This window comes from Mustela erminea, chromosome 11, assembly GCF_009829155.1.
Source record: "Mustela erminea isolate mMusErm1 chromosome 11, mMusErm1.Pri, whole genome shotgun sequence".
Lineage (NCBI taxonomy): Eukaryota > Metazoa > Chordata > Mammalia > Carnivora > Mustelidae > Mustela > Mustela erminea.
The window spans coordinates 87,237,676-87,257,592 of NC_045624.1; the positions used below are offsets into that span (position 1 = coordinate 87,237,676).

A 19,917-nucleotide genomic window follows, 5' to 3' on the forward strand; every position below is an offset into this window, starting at 1 on the left:
ATTGTCAGTAATGCTGCAAGTAAACATAGGGGTGCATATATCTTTTTGAATTAGTGTTTTCATTTTCTTTGGGTATCCAGTAGTGGAATTGCTAGATCATATGGTAGTTCTGTTTTTAATTTTTTGAGGATCCACCATACTATTTTCTACAGTGGCTGCCCCAGGTTGTGTTCCTATCAGCAGTACATGAGTGTTCCTTTTTCTCCATATCCTTGCCAACACTTGTCATTTCTTGTCTTTTTGATTCAAGCCACTCTGACAAGCATAAGGTGATACCTCATTGTGGTTTTGATGTGTATTTCTCTCTCATGATTAGTAATGTTGAGCATCTTTCCACGTGTCTTTTAGCCATTTGTGTATCTTTGGAAAAATGTTATTCAGGTCCTCTGCCTGAATTGAATTATTTGGGATGTTTTGGTGTTGAGGTATATAAGCAACTCTTTTTAATCTGTGCTTCCTGAACTTCAGTGAACATGAGAATGAAGGTGCTTATTAGGGGTGCCTGGGTGGCTTAGTGGGTTAAGCCTCTGCCTTCAGCTCAGGTCATGATCTCAGGGTCCTGGGATCGAGCCCTGCATCAGGCTCTCTGCTCAGCGTGGAGCCTGCCTCCTCCTCTCTCTCTGCCTGCTGCCCTGCCTGCTTGTGATCTCTGTCTGTCAAATAGATAAAATTAAAAAAAAAAAAAAAGAGTGTGCTTTTTAAGTTGTAGATTTCTGAGCCTGATCTTTAAGAAAATTTTATTTACTTGGTTAAGTAGAGCTGTAAAAAATTCATGACATGCATTACATGTGATTGTGATACTGGTGTTCTGTCAGTCATGCTTAGAGAAACATGCTTAAACATGTCTTGGTATTTGTATCTCTGACTGCCTGTGTGATTTTTGTGTGGAATACCTTCTCCATCTCTCTCACCTTTCTCTTTCTTGGGCTTGTTAACTTTTCATTCCTTACAGTTTGGTAAATACGATTACTATTGTGAAGAGCCCCTTGCATACCTCTGATGACACTACTATAATCACTGATATTTCTTATACTACTATAATCACTGATATAATCCCCATAGATCAGTTTCTTGAGAAGGACCACTTCTTTCCCTTCTTTATTTCTTAACTTCCAGCATCTCAGTGTCTTCTACTTACAGATGTGTGCTGAAATGTTTATTGAGTGAATTAAAACTGTATTATAAGTTCCTTAAATACAGGGACAGTGTCTTACCTTTCATAGTGCCTGGCAAGCAGCAGGCCCTCAGTATTTGTTTAATGCTTGCTAGTCAAACTGAGGTCTACGGATATAGTCCCCAGGGACTTTATGAGCCTTATGAAGTTCTATTTATTTATTTATTTGCCGTTTTTCCTTTTGAGCTAGGAAAAGTCTGTTTAGAGTGATCTTGGATGACTACCACTTTATGCTGAGTACTGCCATGAGTTTTCAGTGCAACTGCTTATTTGTGTTTGATGATGTTGGTATACAGATCACCTAAAGACCTAGTTTAACGTGTTTCTCTAAATCCAAATCTACAGAGAAAAACCCGCAGGGTTTTGTGTTACTTAATTTTGACCAATAGCTAACTAAGCAAACACTATTCTAAAGTCTAACTGACCCCTTCATATTCCTTGATTACTCCCCATGCAATTTTTTCTCTTTTTGCATATGTGTGGCATATTGTCTTTCTCCATCTTACTGGTTTAAAAATTTTTTTTTCAATAGAAGATACATGCCTAGTATAAATTTCAAATGTTTAAAGTCCTGTCTGTCTTTCAGAAGTATTCTCATTTTTTTTTTAAAGATTTTATTTATTTATTTGTCAGAGAGCGAGCGAGAGCGAGCACAGGCAGAGTGGAAGGCAGAGTCAGAGGGAGAAGCAGGCTCCCCGCTGAGCAAGGAGCCCGATGTGGGACTCGATCCCAGGACGCCGGGATCATGACCTGAGCCGAAGGCAGCTGCTTAACCAACTGAGCCACCCAGGCATCCCGAAGTATTATCATTTTTAATAAAACTTCATGATGGGGCGCCTGGGTGGCTCAGTTCGTTGGACGACTGCCTTCGGCTCAGGTCATGATCCTGGAGTCCCGGGATGGAGTCCTGCATCGGGCTCCCAGCTCCATGGGGGAGTCTGCTTCTCCCTCTGACCTTCTCCTCGCTCATGCTCTCTCTCAAATAAATAAATAAAAAAAAATAAAAATAAAATCTTTAAAAAAATAAAACTTCATGATGTTTATTCCTTACCCTTCCTCTTACTCAGATAAATGTCCTTCTCTTGAATTCCCTTGATTCAGGAGCCTTGAACTTTTGCAACCCCTTGAAGGAGGTCTTCTTAGGCTCAACTAAAGATTCAGATTTACAAGACTATTATAGGCTGTACTTGGCACTAGTCTCTGTGGTATAGGACAGGAGCCCGAGTTTATCAGAGGTCAGCATCAGTTGTTCATGTCTGTATGAGACCATGTAGGAGTACAGTCAGCCATCCAGAAACTATGTTCTTCGACTTCTCAAGTGACTGTCAGATACAAGGAGACAGGGTCCACATTAGGAGCTATGGTAGTCCTGATTTAGAACCCTTATACCCTTAAGAAGCCATTATTTCTTGTAACAAGCATAGGCAAAGTTTCCAGGTTCCCTGAAAGGGACATGCCAGTTAGAAGAGTCACTGCATCTTTGGGAAGTTCAGATCTGTGGTATCCTCATCAAATATTTATAGTTTTCTCAGTCTAGACAAAACTTATTTACCTATCAAGGGTCATTTTAATTTGCCAAGCAATATAGCAAATTACCCATTCAGGTAAAAGAGCAAAATCTCACACAGAGGAGGAAAGAGTTTTTGTTAAGCATTTGACCATACTTTTCTTATGGTATTTATTTTTGCCTTGTATAGTGCTACCTGTCTCTTTTTGCTAATGCTGCTGTTCCTCCCAAGATCGGAAACTCTTTGAATGATTGGAGTATGTTTTATATCTCTTTATCCTGTCTAGGATCTAACAAGTTACCTTAATCACATAGTGAACACCATCATAGAACTATTCATTGAATTACAGTTTGTATGTTCCTTTGACTGTAAGGTAAATCCTCCAAAAAAACTTGGAAAGAATTTTCTGACTGGGATTTATCATAGGTGGAAACAGAGTCTAGGAATAAACTTTCTGGGTGAAGTAATATAAACAGCGGTGTCCTCCTGCATGACTGGGGTTGCTCTTATTTTAATGTCTATATGGCTTCTTTGAGATAGGGACTGCATCATGATGTGTCCAGATTCATTCTTCTATGTACTGAAGGCATATGTTGTTAGTGGTGATAAAAATACAAATTTGAGAATACTTCAGAAAATGGTGAATGTTTCTCAGTGGGCAATGACAGAAATACTAAGATACGGTGGTTTTTTGACTTTGGTATATTTATGTCAGAAGAATCTAGAAAATGAGGAGTCATCATGAGATCATCACTTTCTACAGAGTGTGTTATACTCATGGCTGGAGTACCCTGCCTTTCTGTTTGCTACATCTTATTGAAGAAATAAATGGATCTGAAGAAAGCTAAATGATCACCAGGGCTTCAGGGGCTGTGTTATAAAGACAGTTAATAAGGAGAGCGTGGTTGGCTTGGTTGGTAGAGCATGTGACTCTTGATCTCAGGGGCATGAGTTTAAGCCCCACTTTAAGTGTAGAGATTACTTTAAAAACTTTTTTTAAAAGATGGTTAATAAGATTGAGACCTATGGGGGCACCTGTGTGGCTCAATGGGTTAAGCCTCTGCCTTCAGCTCAGGTCATGATCTCAGGGTCCTGGGATCGAGCCCTGCATCAGGCTCCCTGCTCAGCGGGAAGCCTGCTTTCCCCTCTCTCTGCCTGCCTCTGCCTACTTGTGATCTCTCTGTCTCTGTCAAATAAAAGAATAAAAAAAATTTTTTTAAAAGATTGAGACCTAAGAATCAAGAAACAGGATAGTGAAGTGGATCGACCCATCTATATGGACAGGTACTTAGTCACTTAACATTAATACATAAAAACTAGGGAGCACCTTTAGAGTTGTAAAGAGAGGAGTAAAAGATGGCAAAGTATTACTTTGCAAAGCTTTTGAATAAAATGGCTTTTTCCAAGGATCTTACATATCAGTTCTTGGTTTAGCATGTTGGATATTGGACTGGGTGAACAGTGACTCAAATGCATTGTGTCTGATATTGTTAATCTAGTTAACCTCATGTGTGTATATTAAGTATTCCACAAAATCATGTTGATTTTTCATTGACATGCTTAAGGCTGAACATACCTATGTATAGCCTTTTAAAAACCTTTCCAACCAGAAACCTTAAAGTTACTACTTTAAAAACAGTTTAGGGGTGCTTGCCTGGCTCAGTTGGGTAAGTATCTGATCTCAGCTCAGGTTTTGATCTATTCAAGCCATGTTGGTTGTAGAGATTACTTAAAAATAAAATCTTGGGGGTGCCTGGGTGGCTCAGTGGGTTGAGCCTCTACCTTCGGCTCAGGTCATGATCCCAGAGTCCTGGGATCGAGCCCCGCATCGGACCCTCTGCTCAGCGGGGAGCCTGCTTCCTCCTCTCTCTCTGACTGCTTCTCTGCCTACTTGTGATCTCTCCCTCTCTGTCAAATAAATAAATAAAATCTTAAAAAAAATAAAATAAAATCTTGGAAGAAAACACAGTTATCTACCCCTGGGGATAAAAATATATGTTTATAAAAAATTAAAAATTAAAAAAAAAAACACAGTTATCTAAAATCTAGATGTACAGGAGTGCCAGGTGGCTCAGTCAGTTAAGCATCTGACTTTAGCTGGGGTCATGATCTCAGGGTCTTGCAATTAAGCCCCTGTGCTCAGTGGGAAGTCTTTCTCCTTCTGCCCTCCCCTACTGGTGTGTGCTCTCTCTCTCAGATACATAAATATAATCTTTTAAAAAGTCTAGATGTACAGTAATATTGATAAAACCTTTTAATTAATTTATTCATTTGAGAAATACAGAGCTCAAGCAGTGGGGGGAAGCATGGGGAGTGAGAGAAGCAGCCTCCCCACTCAGCTGGAGCCTGATGTGGGGCTCAATCCCAGGACCTGGAGATCATGATCTGAGTTGAAGGCAGACACTTAACCATCTAGCCACTCAGGCACCCCTCCAAAAAAAATTTTAAATGTATAAAAATTCTCTGATGCCAGTGATAGAGATTTCCTTGCTTACTTAGCTTTTGTGTCAAAATTATACATGATTTAAGTAGTGACTGGAACTAAAATTAGAACATTAATCCCATTTTGCTGTTCCACCCTTTTCTGTCTCTTACTTTGTTGGTAGTAAATAACTTATTACAGTAATAGGTCCCTGTCTCTTCGAACATTTTATTAAAAAAGACGAGGTAAGTATAGAAAAGTGACATGCATATCACCGTGTGTCCCTGTTAGATTAGTGATGCATATATATACAGTGTAGCAGTAAAATGTATTTTATGTCACTGGATAATATTCTGAATCACTGACCTAGAATTTAAAAACCTTGTTATATGAACATCACAGATTCATGATTACAGATTACCTTTCTTGATGTAAAGTTTAGTCTCTTAACTATGTGAAGAATCATGTATTTATGGACTCAACTTTAAGAAAAAATATTTTAAAATTCTGCTTTACAGAGGGATTACCAAGGAATCATTTTATTTCAAGGCACTTGACTTTAGTATAATTTTGAGAGTTATGGGAGTATACTTTTAAAAAGAATAAACTTTAAGAGGACTTAGCACATATTTAGTGCTCAGTATTTACCAAATATTTAAATATCAACAGTGTTTTTGATAACTTGCAAATTTCGTGATGTATTTATAACAGGCATAGTAGACCTTGTACTTAGAATCACTGTTGGAAGTTTGAATTACTGTGGATTCAAGGTTTTAAAATAATTGAAAAGTAATTTCAGACTGAATAGTTACATCTGAGAGACATTTCTGAAGAAAAAAGTAGCATTGCATATCTGCATGATGCGTTATAGTTGAGAAAATGCATCTTCATATCCTTTCTGTCTTTTGAGTTTCATCCATATTGTTGGGAAGAACGTGAAGGGGGATATTTATCCCTACATTATAGATAAAAAGTTGAGCTTTAGAAAGGTGACTACTCAGCTGTACCCATTGAATGGCCAGTCTTAGACACAAATGTCCCAATTCCATGCTTTTTAAAAAAGTTTTAAGTAATTAAAACCCCACGTGGGGTTCGAACTTAAAATCCTGAGATCAAGAGTTGAATGCTTTTCTGATTAAGGCAGCCAGGCATCCCTATGTTCTTTTTTTAAGAGAGAAGATGCCTTGTTAATTTTGATGGCATTTGGAAGAAAGAAATAATAAATCCATGTGATAAGATGGTTGATAGCCTACAGAAATACTGTATGAAAGGTAATAAATTAACAGTACAGTAAATAAGTGCTATAGGAATCCATAGGATTTATAAAAATCGTTATGAGTAGAAGCAGTTAGGAAAGTACTCCTTGAGCATGTGAAGTAAGCTTTGAGAGATGTGTTGAAATCAAGAAGGGTTGAGATTCCACAGATAGAGGCTTAGAAATAGAAATCCCCAGGATATCTTCCTGAGTTTGGGAAGGTACCGTTCTTACAGGTACCTATTGATTAAAGGAAACTAAATATAAGATGAAAAGGTTGGGGAATGTAAAAAAACTTTTTAATAAGGAAGTACAGAAATATAGACAGCAGTAGGGAATACAGTGTAATAATTGGAGGTGCCCATTACTTAGCTTCAGTAGTATTCCAAGTTTTGGAATCTTGTTTCATCTATTTTACAGTTTTATTGAAATATTTTAGAAGAAATTCCTAGGTCATTTTACTTGTTCTCTCCAATATACACCACTTACAGATAAGGATTTTTTAAAAACCACAACATTATTATTTTGTATGGCAAAATTAACACTTTCTTAATATAAAATACCAAATTCATCTTCAGATTTCCCTTACTTGTCTCAAAACTGTCTTTTTGTAATTGGTATATTCAAATTGGTATCCAGACAAAATCTACACATTGTATTTGATTGAAATATCTTTGAATCTCTTTTATCTGCAGCAACCTTTTAAATTTATTTTCCCTCATACCATACACTGGTAAAAAAACGGAGTCTTTTGGTCTGTAGAAGTTTTAATGTTCTGGATTTGGCCTGTTGCTTCCTTTTGCTGTCATGTATTAATCTACTTACTCCTGTGTTCCTATAAACTGGTACTTCGACCTAGAGATGTGATTAGCTTCAGATTTGTTTTTTCCCTTTCTCATTTTCCTTCTTTTTTCTTTTCAGCATGATACTTTAAAAGTGGGACCTTGTAATTTCTGTTGCATAGTATGAGAGAGGCACAGAAAACTTGGTTGTCTAACTTTCAGTGATGACAAGAAAGATCAGCGGGTTCAGGTGTTGTCAGCCTTATCTGTCCATCAGCTTTCAGCCTTTGGAGGTTTTAGCATTCATTGGCTATCGTTTGCCTAAATCCATCATCTCTAGAGGGTTGAAAATTCGTGATTTTTCTACTTTGATCATTCCTTCTGCATTTATTAGCTATTAAGGAACTTCCAAAAAAACCGGTCAGTATCTGATGTTGGCTTAGTCAATAAGAGAGCATATTTCTTTTTTAAGAGAGCATTTTTTTTTAATTTTTTATTTTTTATAAACATATATTTTTATCCCCAGGGGTACAGGTCTGTGAATCGCCAGGTTTACACACACAGCACTCATCATAGCACATACCCTCCCCAATGTCCATAACCCCACCCCCCTTCTCCCAACTCCCCTCCCCCCAGCAACCCTCAGTTTGTTTTGTGAGATTAAGAGTCACTTATGGTTTGTCTCCCTCCCAATCCCAACTTGTTTCATTTATTCTTCTCCTACCCCCTTAACTCCCCATGTTGCATCTCCACTTCTTCATATCAGGGAGATCATATGATAGTTGTCTTTCTCCGCTTGACTTATTTCGCTAAGCATGATACCCTCTAGTTCCATCCACGTCGTCGCAAATGGCAAGATTTCATTTCTTTTAATGGCTGCATAGTATTCCATTGTGTATATATACCACATCATCTTTATCCATTCATCTGTTGATGGACATGTAGGTTCTTTCCATAGTTTGGCTCTTGTGGACATTGCTGCTATAAACATTCGGGTGCACGTGCCCCTTCAGATCACTACCTTTGTATCTTTAGGGTAAATACCCAGTAGTGCAATTGCTGGGTCATAAGGTAGTTCTATTTTCAACATTTTGAGGAACCTCCATGTTGTTTTCCAGAGTGGTTGCACCAGCTTGCATTCCCACCAACAGGGTAGGAGGATTCCCCTTTCTCCGCATCCTCGCCAGCATCTGTCATTTCCTGACTTGTTGATTTTAGCCATTCTGACTGGTGTGAGGTGATATCTCATTGTGGTTTTGATTTGTATTTCCCTGATGCCGAGTGATATGGAGCACTTTTTCTTGTGTCTGTTAGCCATCTGGATGTCTTCTTTGCAGAAATGTCTGTTCATGTCTTCTGCCCATTTCTTGACTGGATTATTTGTTCTTTGGGTGTTGAGTTTGCTAAGTTCTTTATAGATTTTGGACACTAGCCCTTTATCTGGTATGTCGTTTGCAAATCTCTTCTCCCATTCTGTCAGTTGTCTTTTGGTTTTGTTAACTGTTTCCTTGCTGTGCAAAAGCTTTTGATCTTGATAAAGTCCCAGTAGTTCATTTTTGCCCTTGCTTCCTTGCCTTTGGCAATGTTCCTAGGAAGATGTTGCTGCGGCTGAGGTCGAAGAGGTTGCTGCCTGTGTTCTCCTCAAGGATTTTGATGGATTCCTTTCTCACATTGAGGTCCTTCATCCATTTAAAAAAATTTTTTTATTATTATTTAAATATTTTTGTTTATTTATTATATTTTAAATTAAATTTATTTATTTTCAGCATAACAGTATTCATTATTTTTTGAGTCTATTTTCGTGTGTGGTGTAAGGAAATGGTCCAATTTCATTTTTCTGCATGTGGCTATCCAGATAATTTTCCCAACACCATTTATTGAAGAGGCTGTCTTTTTTCCATTGGACAGTCTTTCCTGCTTTGTCAAAGATTAGTTGACCATAGAGTTGAGGGTCTTTTTCTGGGCTCTCTATTCTGTTCCATTGATCTATGTATCTGTTTTTGTGCCAGTACCATGCTGTCTTGATGATTAAGAGAGCATATTTTAAAATTTGGTTTTAGAGCCAAGTTGCATATTAGAAATTCTGTATGCATTTCATGTCCTCAATTTGTGGGAAACAGAATTCATAATTTTGAAAAGGAGAGTTCATTACAAATTCTGTTTTGACCATTTGGCCATACCTTATTGCATCTATCTATATTTATTTTTGAAGATTCATCTATTAGAGCATGTGCGAACAGGGGTAGGGGTAGAGGGAGAAGAAAAAAAGCACATTTCCTGCTGTGCTCAGAACCAAACATGGGGCTCCATCTCATGACCCTATAAGATCATGTCTGGAGCCAAAACCAAGAGTTGGACCCTCGACCAGCTGAACCACCCAGGTGCCCCCTTAGTGCTCATGTATTATGAGTACTTTAATTGCATGTTATTTTTTTAAACACTGAATTCTCAGATTAGAAAGTGACTATCTTTTGGAAAGTTTCCCATGCATAGAGAGTATCTTTTTAATAGTGATCATTGGTTCAGTGATTTAAAAACACATACAAAGCCATATATGAGTGAGTACAAGTAAGTATCTTACTACTTGAAAACTGACATCAAAATTATATAGGTGAAATCTTATTGGTCCGTAGGATGAAAAAAGCAGCATGATTTATGTTTTGATACATAATTATGTATAGAAATATGCTAATGTTTCTTTATGATAAATGGTATCTCTATATTCGTATTTATATGTGTGTTTGTGTGTGTGTGTAGATATATATATAAGTATATAGGCTAAACAGAGCACTGTAGCAACCATTCACATAAAATTTGTTATTGCATATTATCCCTTTAGCTCTACATTAGAAATTTATTAAAGCTTTATGAAATGGTCCAGAAGATTTTGAGGAAAACTTCTGTAATCTCAGTATAGTGGTTTTTGTTACTAGGAGTTCCTGCCAAGGTGTTACCCATCTATAAATATAGTAGGTTTGCTTGGATATAATTAGTCATTTTTTTTTTTTAAGATTTTATTTATTTGACAGAGAGAGATCACAAGTAGGCAGAGAGAGAGAGGAGGAAGCAGGCTCCCTGCTGAGCAGACAGCCCGATGCGGAACTCGATCCGAGGACCCTGAGATCATGACCTGAGCTGAAGGCAGCGGCTTAACCCACTGAGCCACCCAGGCGCCCCTAATTAGTCATTTTTTGACTGGATATTTAAATGAGTTCTCCTCTTACATATTGTTTTATGAATAGTATTACAATAAACATCTCAAATCTGCAGGTCTTCATCTAGTGGGAATTACTTTCTTAGGATAAATTCCTGAAAATGGCATTACTGGATCAAAAGATGTTTGACTTTTGGTATTTGTCACAAAGTTGTTTTCATGTTTACAGTGTTACAGAAATGTAGAGTTTTGAGGATATTTAGCACCATGAAACTTATAAAGAATATTTCTTTTTTTTTTTTTCAAAGATTTTATTTATTTATTTGATAGGCAGAGATTACAAGTAGGCTGAGAGGCAGGCAGAGAGAGAGGAGGAAGCAGGCTCTCCGCTGAGCAGAGAGCGCGATGTGGGGCTCGATCCCAGGACCCTGGGATCATGACCTGAGCTGAAGGCAGAGGCTTTAACCCACTGAGCCACCCAGGCGCCCCATAAAGAATATTTCTAAAGATATATGTTGTATGACTTTTTTTAAATGCTATCTTACGGGTCAGGAAAAATCTTTAAAATATTTTTTCTTTAATGTTTTTAAAAAGATTTTATTTATTTATTAGAGAGTATGTGTAAGTGGGGGGTAGGGGCAGGCAGAGGGAGAAGCAGACTCCTGCTGAGCAGGGAGCCTGATGTGGGGCTGGATCCCAGGACCCTGTGATCATGACCCAAGCAGAAGGCAGATGCTTAAACTGACTGAGCCACCCAGGCACCCCATCAACCAGATTTTTTTTAAAAAAGTGACCATTACCACCTTCTTTTTTTTTTTTTTTTAAACATGTGTTTTTATTTTTATTTTATTTTTTTAAGATTTTATTTATTTATTTGACAGAGAGAAATTACAAGTACACTGAGAGGCAGGCAGAGAGAGAGAGAAGGAAGCAGGCTCCCTGCTGAGCAGAGAGCCCAATGCGGAACTCGATCCCAGGACCCTGAGATCATGACCTGAGCCGAAGGCAGCGGCTTAACCCACTGAGCCACCCAGGCGCCCCCATTACCACCTTCTTAAAATTACTTTTGGTATAAGCAGCAGCATTAGAAATGATCTTTTTTTTTTTTTTAATTAAATTTATTTATTTATTTTTAATAAACATACAGTGTATTTTTATCCCCAGGGGTACAGGTTTGTGAATCACCAGATTTACACATTTCACAGCACTCATCATAGCACATACCCTCCCCAATGTCCATATCCCCACCACCCTCTCCCGTCCCCCCTCCCCCCAGCAACCCTCAGTCTGTTTTTTGAGATTGAGTCTTTTATGGTTTGTCTCCCTCCCAATCCCACCTTCTTTCATTTTTTCTTTTCCTACCCCCCAGCCCCCCCACATTGCATCTCCACTTCTTCATATCAGGGAGATCATATGATAGTTGTCTTTCTCCGCTTGGCTTATTTCGCTAAGCATAATACCCTCTAGTAGAAATGAGGATCTTGATAAAAAATTTCTGCTTTCTTCTATAATAGTTAGTGGTACAGATTTAATTTGAATCATGAGGTTATGCATTTGTGACTTATTTACATGCTTGAACTTAACTGCTTTTGTGCTGAAAAATATTTTAGACTGAACCATTAACTACTCCAAAATGCCAAAGTTTTTGCTATACTCCTTAGTAGTATATTTAGAGTTTGATCTAATTCTTTAAGTCTGAATCTTTCTCTTTTGGCCAGAATACCTCCATGTTGCCTTAATAGTAGTATTATAGATCAGGAATTCCCTAAATTTCACTTCTTCCTTCAACATAATTTTTTTTATTTTTTATTTTTATTTTTGAAGATTTTATTTTTTTGACAGAGATCACAAGTAGGCAGAGAGGCAGGCAGAGAGAGAGAGAGAGGGAGGAAGCAGGCTCCCCACTGAGCAGAGAGCCCAATGCGGGGCTTGATTCCAGGACCATGGGTCATGACCTGAGTCCGATGTCAGAGGCTTTAACCCACTTAGGCACCCCATCATAATTTTTTAAAAAAGGATTTATTTATCTATTTGAGAAAGAGGCAGCATGCTCAGGCACAGGCCATGGGAGGGGCAGAGGTAGAGAGGAGGGGAGAATCCTTGAGCAGCCTCCTAGCTAGCATAGAACCCAACATGGGGCTCAATCCTGAGACCCAGAGATCACGAGTCAGGTGAAGTCAAGAGTCAGATGCTTGGGACGCCTGGGTGGCTCAGTTGGTTAAGCAGCTGCCTTCGGCTCAGGTCATGGTCCCAGCGTCCTGGGATCGAGTCCCACATCGGGCTCCTTGCTCGGCAGGGAGCCTGCTTCTCCCTCTGCCTCTGCCTGCCATTCTGTCTGCCTGTGCTCGCTCTCTCCCCCTCTCTCTCTCTCTGATAAATAAATTAAAAAGAAAAAAAAAGAGTCAGATGCTTTGCTGACTGAGCCACCCCGACTTCTTCCTTCTGTGTAATTGTTTAAGAATTTTAAAGCAATTGATATTGTAAATCACTCAAAGGCAGTTTGCTAGTACCTATCCATTTTATATGCATTTACCTTTCTGTTGAGCATTTCTATCTCCCAGGGATCATACTGTAGAAATACTCCCATGTATTATGCAAATGCAGTGATACCTTTTACAATGAAAACCAAATATCACCAGTAAGGAAATTGTTTTCTTTCTTTTTACTTATTTATTTAGTTTTTAAGATTTATTTATTTATTTGACAGACATCACAAGTAGGCAGAGAGGCAGGCAGAGAGAGGAAGAAGCAGAGAGCTGCTTCGCAGAGAGCTTGATGGGGGCTTGATCCCAGGACCCTGGGATCATGACCTGAGCCTAATGCAGAGGCTTTAACCCACTGAGTCACCCAGGCGCCACTGTTTTCTTTCTTTTTAGAGAGTATGTGTAGTGGGGGGAGGGACAAATGGAAAGGGAGAGAGACTCCAAGTGGCCGGTGTTCTGAGCATGGAGCCCATGTGGGTCTGGATTGCACAATCCTAGATCATGCCCTGAGCCAAAATTGAGTCTGACACTTTAACTGACAGAACCACCCAGGCATCCTCTCCTGAATGGGGAAATTGTTAAGTACTATGTACACTTATATATTGAAGTCAGTAGTTATTAGCAAAAATAAGGTAATAAGTATTGACATTGACAAATGGAAAAAGCTGATTATGAAAAAGCAAATAGAGCATATTCTCACTTTTTATATAATTTTTTCAAAAGATTATTTATTTGACAGAGAGAGGGAACAAGCAGGGGGAGTGGCAAGCAGAGGGAGGGGGAGAACCAGGCTCCTGACGAGCAAGGAGCCCATGCGGGGCTCCATCCCAGGTCCCTGGTATCATGACCTGAGCCAGAGGCATCTGCCCAACTGACTAAGCCACCTGGGTGCCCCAGTATATTCTCAGTTTTTGAAATAAACAGCTCTGGTGGCTGGGTGGTGGTCATTGAAGAGGGTTTGTGCTATGGTGAGCACTGTGAATTGTGTAAGACTAATGAATCACAAACCTGTACCCCTGAAACAAAAAATACATTGTATGTTTAAAAAATGAAGAAAAAATAAACAGCTCTTAGATTTATTTATGGATAGGAAAAATTTAGAGGGAGTTACATGGCCTCTTAACATGGGTATGTTTGAGATTTGGATGAAGACATCCCTCACTTTCTTATGTATTTAAGTTTTATGCAGTGAGAATGTGTTGATTTTAAAATCTAAAAATTTCTTTTTTAAAAGAAAGTAATCAATTTTTAAAATAACAGCATAGGCATTGATTGTCAAAGTATTCAGAACATTTTTGGAGGCTCTTCTGCTCTTTCCTCTAGAACCATGTGACAACTTCAGTTTGTGCTTCCTTTCTTTCCTGATTGTGTAATACTAGATCTCAACAACAGCAGCCACTTAGAGCTAAATTGAGACTTTGTACAGGGGAGTGGGGGGGAGCAGTATATCAAGAAGCAGTTGACTATAGATACATGAAGCTAGGGTGTAAGTACATTAAGAAGTATTAAACCACAACGAGTGCAAAAGTACTAAGTTCTAAGGGCAAGTTTTTAATGAGAGGTAAGATAAGGAGTGTTACGAAAAAATCTTCTCAGTTGGTGGCTGCGGTAAGAATAAAGGCACAGAAACAGGTCATGTTTTGTGTATGCAAGCCAGAAAGTAATTTCATTCTGAATTGGCTTCAGAAGTAGGTTTACTACCTACTTCCTTACTCATATTTAGTCCCATTTGTATCAGTTGATGGTCAGGTCATCATCACCTAACCATTGCAGGTGAGAACTGCTGATCAGTATTACTCTACCTGCTGCTTATATTTTTTTTATAAGCAAACCTTGGTTCATTGTGAAGTTTCCTATTTCTTAACTTTATTTATTACTTATTTATTAATTACTATTATTTTACTATTATTTATTCTTAACTATTCATTAACTTTAATGATATTTTCCAGAGCTTTGTTACATCTTGGCACACTAATGTAGACCTACAGTTTTGAACATTGAAATGTGTACTTCACATTGACATTGGGTTCCATGGAGATTCAGTGTGTTCTTCCTCCTGTTTAAATTGTTTCTGCCACTTTCCTCCTCCCCTGTGTTTAGTGTCCCCAGTGCCACTGAGTATATTAAAGAATGTTTAATCTCTGACAGTTTTTCTTTTTTCTTTTTAGATTATTTATTTATTTATTTGACAGAGAGAGAGAGATCACAAGTAGGCAGAGAGGCAGGCAGAGAGAGAGAGAGAGAGAGGAGGAAGAAGGCTCCCTGCTGAGCAGAGAGCCTGATGCGGGACTCGATCCCAGGACCCTGAGATCATGACCTGAGCCGAAGGCAGCGGCTTAACCCACTGAGCCACCCAGGCGCCCCTGATAATTTTTCTTAGTGAGAGGGCAACTATATTTGAACTTGGAGGCAAGATACTATTTTACTTAAAAGTTTTGTTGTTAGGACACAGAATCTAGATAGGATATATAGGATGTATCTTGTCCACAGGGTGTCTACCTACTGTGAAAAAACATTTGTATAGAAATAATGACATTTGTGTAGAAACAAGTTATATGAAATAAATGCTTAGAATTTTAAATGCATGAACAGAACAAAAATGAGTGGAATTCTCTTTAATGCAACTCTTCCCCCTCCAGACCAGAATCCGTAGAAGCTAGCCCTGTGGTAGTTGAGAAATCCAACAGTTATCCCCACCAGTTATATACCAGCAGCTCGCATCATTCACACAGTTACATCGGTTTGCCCTATGCGGTAAGTGTCCAACATTTCTCTCAAAGGGTATTTTATATCTAGAGGTTGAAAGATGTGGTATTGTGCCTAAAACAATATTTAGAAAAAATACTTGTTTTATATTACCTAAATAATTAGGTATGTAATTTATAGTTTAACTTTATTACTCTCACTATATTGAGGGATTAAAATTCTAAAGGAGGCATTCCCTAGAAGTTTTATTATTAATCTTACTCCTATTATTATGCATTTTATGCTATTAATAGTTTAGTGTTGTAATTCTTTACCTTCTCTATAAAAAAAAACATAGGGTTGTATTTACTATCTACTGTTGATTCTAAATTATATAGTAATTTTATAATAAATTACATAATTGCTACTTATTGAGCACTTATGTGCCAGACTTTAAACATTTTTACATATATTATCTCATTTAATCTTCCAAAACAGCTTCATCAGATCGGCATAATTTTTGTCCCCATTTCATAGCTGAAAAAATGAAGGCTTATCTAAACTCATTCACTTGTTGCATAGCTAGGTACAAGTTAGATTGTAACAGAGAACTGGACACATTTGTGATACTATCCAGGTACAATTATGACGGATTTTTACCTCTGGGACCAGAGTAAACACCAAATTTTTAAAAATCTATATAGGGATAATATGTCTTTATTAGTTGTTTTTGTTATTCTTTAAGAATGTCTCCACATTCCCAAGATTTTTTTGTGGGGTTTTTTTTGTTTGTTTTGTTTTTAACCCCTATCTACACATCTTATACCTGCTTCTATCTTGAAAGCGGAGCTCTTTAACCAAAAGATTTTGAGGATATCTTTTGATTAGGGAGGTGAGGGCATGGAGTTTGAGGGAAGTCCAGTCCCTGTGCAGGTGACTGAGGTTGGGTAGACATTTTCTCTTACTAGTATGGTTTAATATCTAGCTTCACAAGTCATTATTTTAAAGGTATTAGGGAAGAAGTGGGTCAATTTCATATTTCTTGAATATTCAAATTAAGGATTGATTTTTATCTAAGTTCATACTGTTGTTGGAATTATATTGTACTGTATTTGTGTTCAATTATCCAGGACCATAATTATGGTGCTCGTCCTCCTCCAACACCTCCGGCTTCCCCTCCTCCATCAGTTCTTATTAGCAAAAATGAAGTAGGCATATTTGCCACTCCTAACTTTGATGAAACTTCCAGTGCTACAACAATCAGCACATCTGAGGATGGAAGTTACGGTACTGATGTAACCAGGTGCATATGTGGTTTTACACATGATGATGGATATATGATCTGTTGTGACAAATGCAGGTAAAATACCTTACGCTGTTCGTTTACTCTTCTTGAATGTTGCTAACCTTTGATTGTTATTCTTGGAAAAGATAAAGTCACTTTTAAAGGAATTGGTGACCGCATTTTTTTGATGCATTGCTACTATCAATGCAGTGTGTTTTGCTAGAAAGATTTCTTATGGGAAAGAAGCTCTATTAGAGTTTGTTAGAAATCCTCCTTATTAACTGAGTAATAGGCAGTTGGTTCTGAACTTCATTCGTATAGGATCCCATCTCTCTTTTTGCTCATCCAATAATAATACAACTGCATATAGTGGTAGACAAGATAGAAAAATGAGCCCTCTGAATTTCCTTTGGAATTATTTGTGCTGTATAGTCAACTGTGATTTTCCAGTTTGGGGGAATTACACATTTTGATTGATGTTTGTTTGACCTGACTCTCTCACCTCCTTTTGACTTGAACCTTGCAGCCCTCTGGAGTCTCCTTGAACCAGAACCACAGTCTCCCCTCCCCCAACCCTGGTTCAGCCACCAAGAAAGGCCTCCTCCCCTAGAGAAGGTGTGATTGGGACAGAAAGTGGGGTTTTGTTTTCATTTTTTGTTTTTGTTTTTTTTTTGTTGTTCTGTTTTGTTTTGTTTTTTGATTTGTTTTGCAGGGGAGGGAGTTGGGGAGGATGGAGAGGGAACTGTAGGATTTCAGCCTGAAAGTTACTGAGTCCATCCCTTGTACAGAGTAGGAAGCAGAGAGGATTTAAGCAGTGTACTGTAGGGGGTAAGATACTTCGGTGGCTTTACACAATTTCCTAGGTCAGATGTTTGTGGCAATGCTTCATTATTTGATTTGAACTAGTATAGCATATACCCATATTTGAGTATGAGTGTAAAAATACATCTTAAAGCCAAATATAAATTACTTCGCATTATTTGTAATATTCTTCCCATCTATTACATGATTAGGAGTTGGAAGTTATTGATAAAAACATGCATATAGGGTTATATTTTAAAAAGTTGATTTACTTTTGCCAGAAGGAAGGAATTAGTCTTAACTGGAGAGTGAAATTCGGCATTTTTGTGTAAAGATGTGATATTTTGAATTAGTTTTAATAAAATTATTGTGATACCTTTTAAAATTTAAAAATAAATACTTATTACCTGTGACACATATCATTAGTATGAACAGTCACCTCAGTAAATTTATTCAGGAGGTGAATTCAAAAACTAAAAAAATAACTTCAATGATAACTTGTTTTCTTCATTATTTTTTAAATAATTAGGAAATTTTAGTTCATATTTTAACTGATCATGTAATAATAGCTTTCTCTTAGCTGATCTTGTCTAATGTGATAAATTACATACCATTTGGCAGTGTTTTCATTTTAATGCAGTGTTTTCTTTCGATTTCATTACAATGATCTAGATATAATATAGAATTATCTCAATTAGAAAATAGTGAAATAGTCCTTAGGATTTATACCTGTCTGCAAATTCTTGAAGGACCGGTTCAGTTTTTGGATTGTTCAAGGTATTTGCTTCTCAGCAACTGCTCTCTGTTATGAATCTGGGTTTTTTGTTGTTGTTGTTCTATTTTTCTACTGCTTAATCTGTAGTATATTTGCAAGGCTTTACCTTTTTTCCTCTTTTTGTTCTGTATTGCCTCTGTGTATGTCCATGTACCTCCAGCCTATACTCCTCTTTCAAGTTTGACATCTAGAGCTCAGATCATTTATTGCATTTTCTAGTTTTGTTTCTACTTTTATCTGCATGACATTATTACTTACCAAATTTAATTCAGTTTGTTATTCTAACCTGCCTTGTCAGGTGCTCTGCTTTTATTTCTCACTTCCCCCCCACATCTTATATTTTGTTACCTTCCACTTCCTACCAGGTCTTTTCCCAGCTTTCCCAGTTTAGAAGTGAAAAGCATACTATAGTTAACTCAGTAGGGATATATTTGAAATGGCTAATTATTATATAAAGAGTAATTAAGATCTATCTGTCTGTCTATCTATCTATCAGCTTTGGGCCAATTAAAGTCCTGGCAACAAAATAAGTAATAGTAGCAAATTGAGAGATTGCCTCAAAGTGATCCATGTATTCTATAAAAATAATTTGAGGACAGAATAGGTTTAATCCCTATCCTTATGGAATGTATCTTGGATTCTTTAACTTATCTTCTCTGCTGCTTTCTAGTTCTGTCCTTCTTTAAGTTTTGAAATGTTGGAAAATTGTCTTAGTTGGTTTTTCTACTTGGGTTTCTTAACTTCTTTGAATTAACTGTATACCACCAAAGCACCTCTAGTGTTACCTCGTGCCTGTCAGAGGAGATATGTACACATCCTGAATTTTGAGTCCTGGGTAATCTGACTACACTTTACTAATCCGGTTCTACCCCCTTTATGTCTCAGAATGAAAATCCCCCTTCATATAGATAACTGCCTGCTGGCTGTTGCTCCTTATATCTGTCTACTTGAGAAAAGTTACTATAATGACACCTTTTCTTTCTAATCTCCCAGATGAGGTTTTAATTCAAGTCCATTATTCACCAGGGTTATTTTCCCATTAACTTCAAATAGTGTGGACATCTTCATGCTGTGACTTTTGAGAATATTTATAATGTATACTACCTTTCACATTAAAAGTTATATTTGCTTTAGAAATATATATATATATATATATATATATATATATATATATATATATAAAATCCTATATTTGTCATCTTGTCTTTGCATCTTAGTTTTATCTCCCCAAGGACATATTTCTATGAATTCCTCACAGCACCTTTTACAGTGCTAAACTCAAAGTGGGTGCTTACTAAGTGATAGTTGAATAGATAATCACATCTTAAATTAAGAATATTCTGTTAACATTTTATATGTTCTGCTTTTTCTTTAAGTGTTTGGCAACATATTGACTGCATGGGGATTGACAGGCAGCATATTCCTGATACATACTTATGTGAACGTTGTCAGCCTAGGTAAGTTGTGCATACTTACAAGATTGCCAGTTAATTTACTGAAGCAATCTTCCGTTAAGAGAGGTTTATGTATGAATTCTGGATTAAACAATTAATGGATTTTACTGTGTTTCATCAATTCTAAGGTAAACTTTTC

The 19,917-nt window shown here is 37.4% G+C and overlaps 1 protein-coding gene across 7 annotated transcripts in view; it reads left to right on the forward strand.

The window, feature by feature from the left end:
- KMT2E (lysine methyltransferase 2E) overlaps positions 1 to 19,917 on the forward strand; it is a 97,438-nt gene that overhangs the window by 37,599 nt on the left and 39,922 nt on the right. For 5 of the 7 annotated variants that reach the window (XM_032305481.1, XM_032305480.1, XM_032305484.1 and 2 more), the window contains 3 exons: positions 15,418 to 15,532; positions 16,594 to 16,823; positions 19,701 to 19,781. In XM_032305481.1, the coding sequence (XP_032161372.1) occupies positions 15,418 to 15,532; positions 16,594 to 16,823; positions 19,701 to 19,781 (426 nt within the window). Of the gene's footprint in view, positions 1 to 15,417; positions 15,533 to 16,593; positions 16,824 to 17,274; positions 17,364 to 17,434; positions 17,577 to 19,700; positions 19,782 to 19,917 lie in introns of those variants that run through there. The other 2 variants (XM_032305485.1, XM_032305486.1) reach the window with 2 other exon arrangements.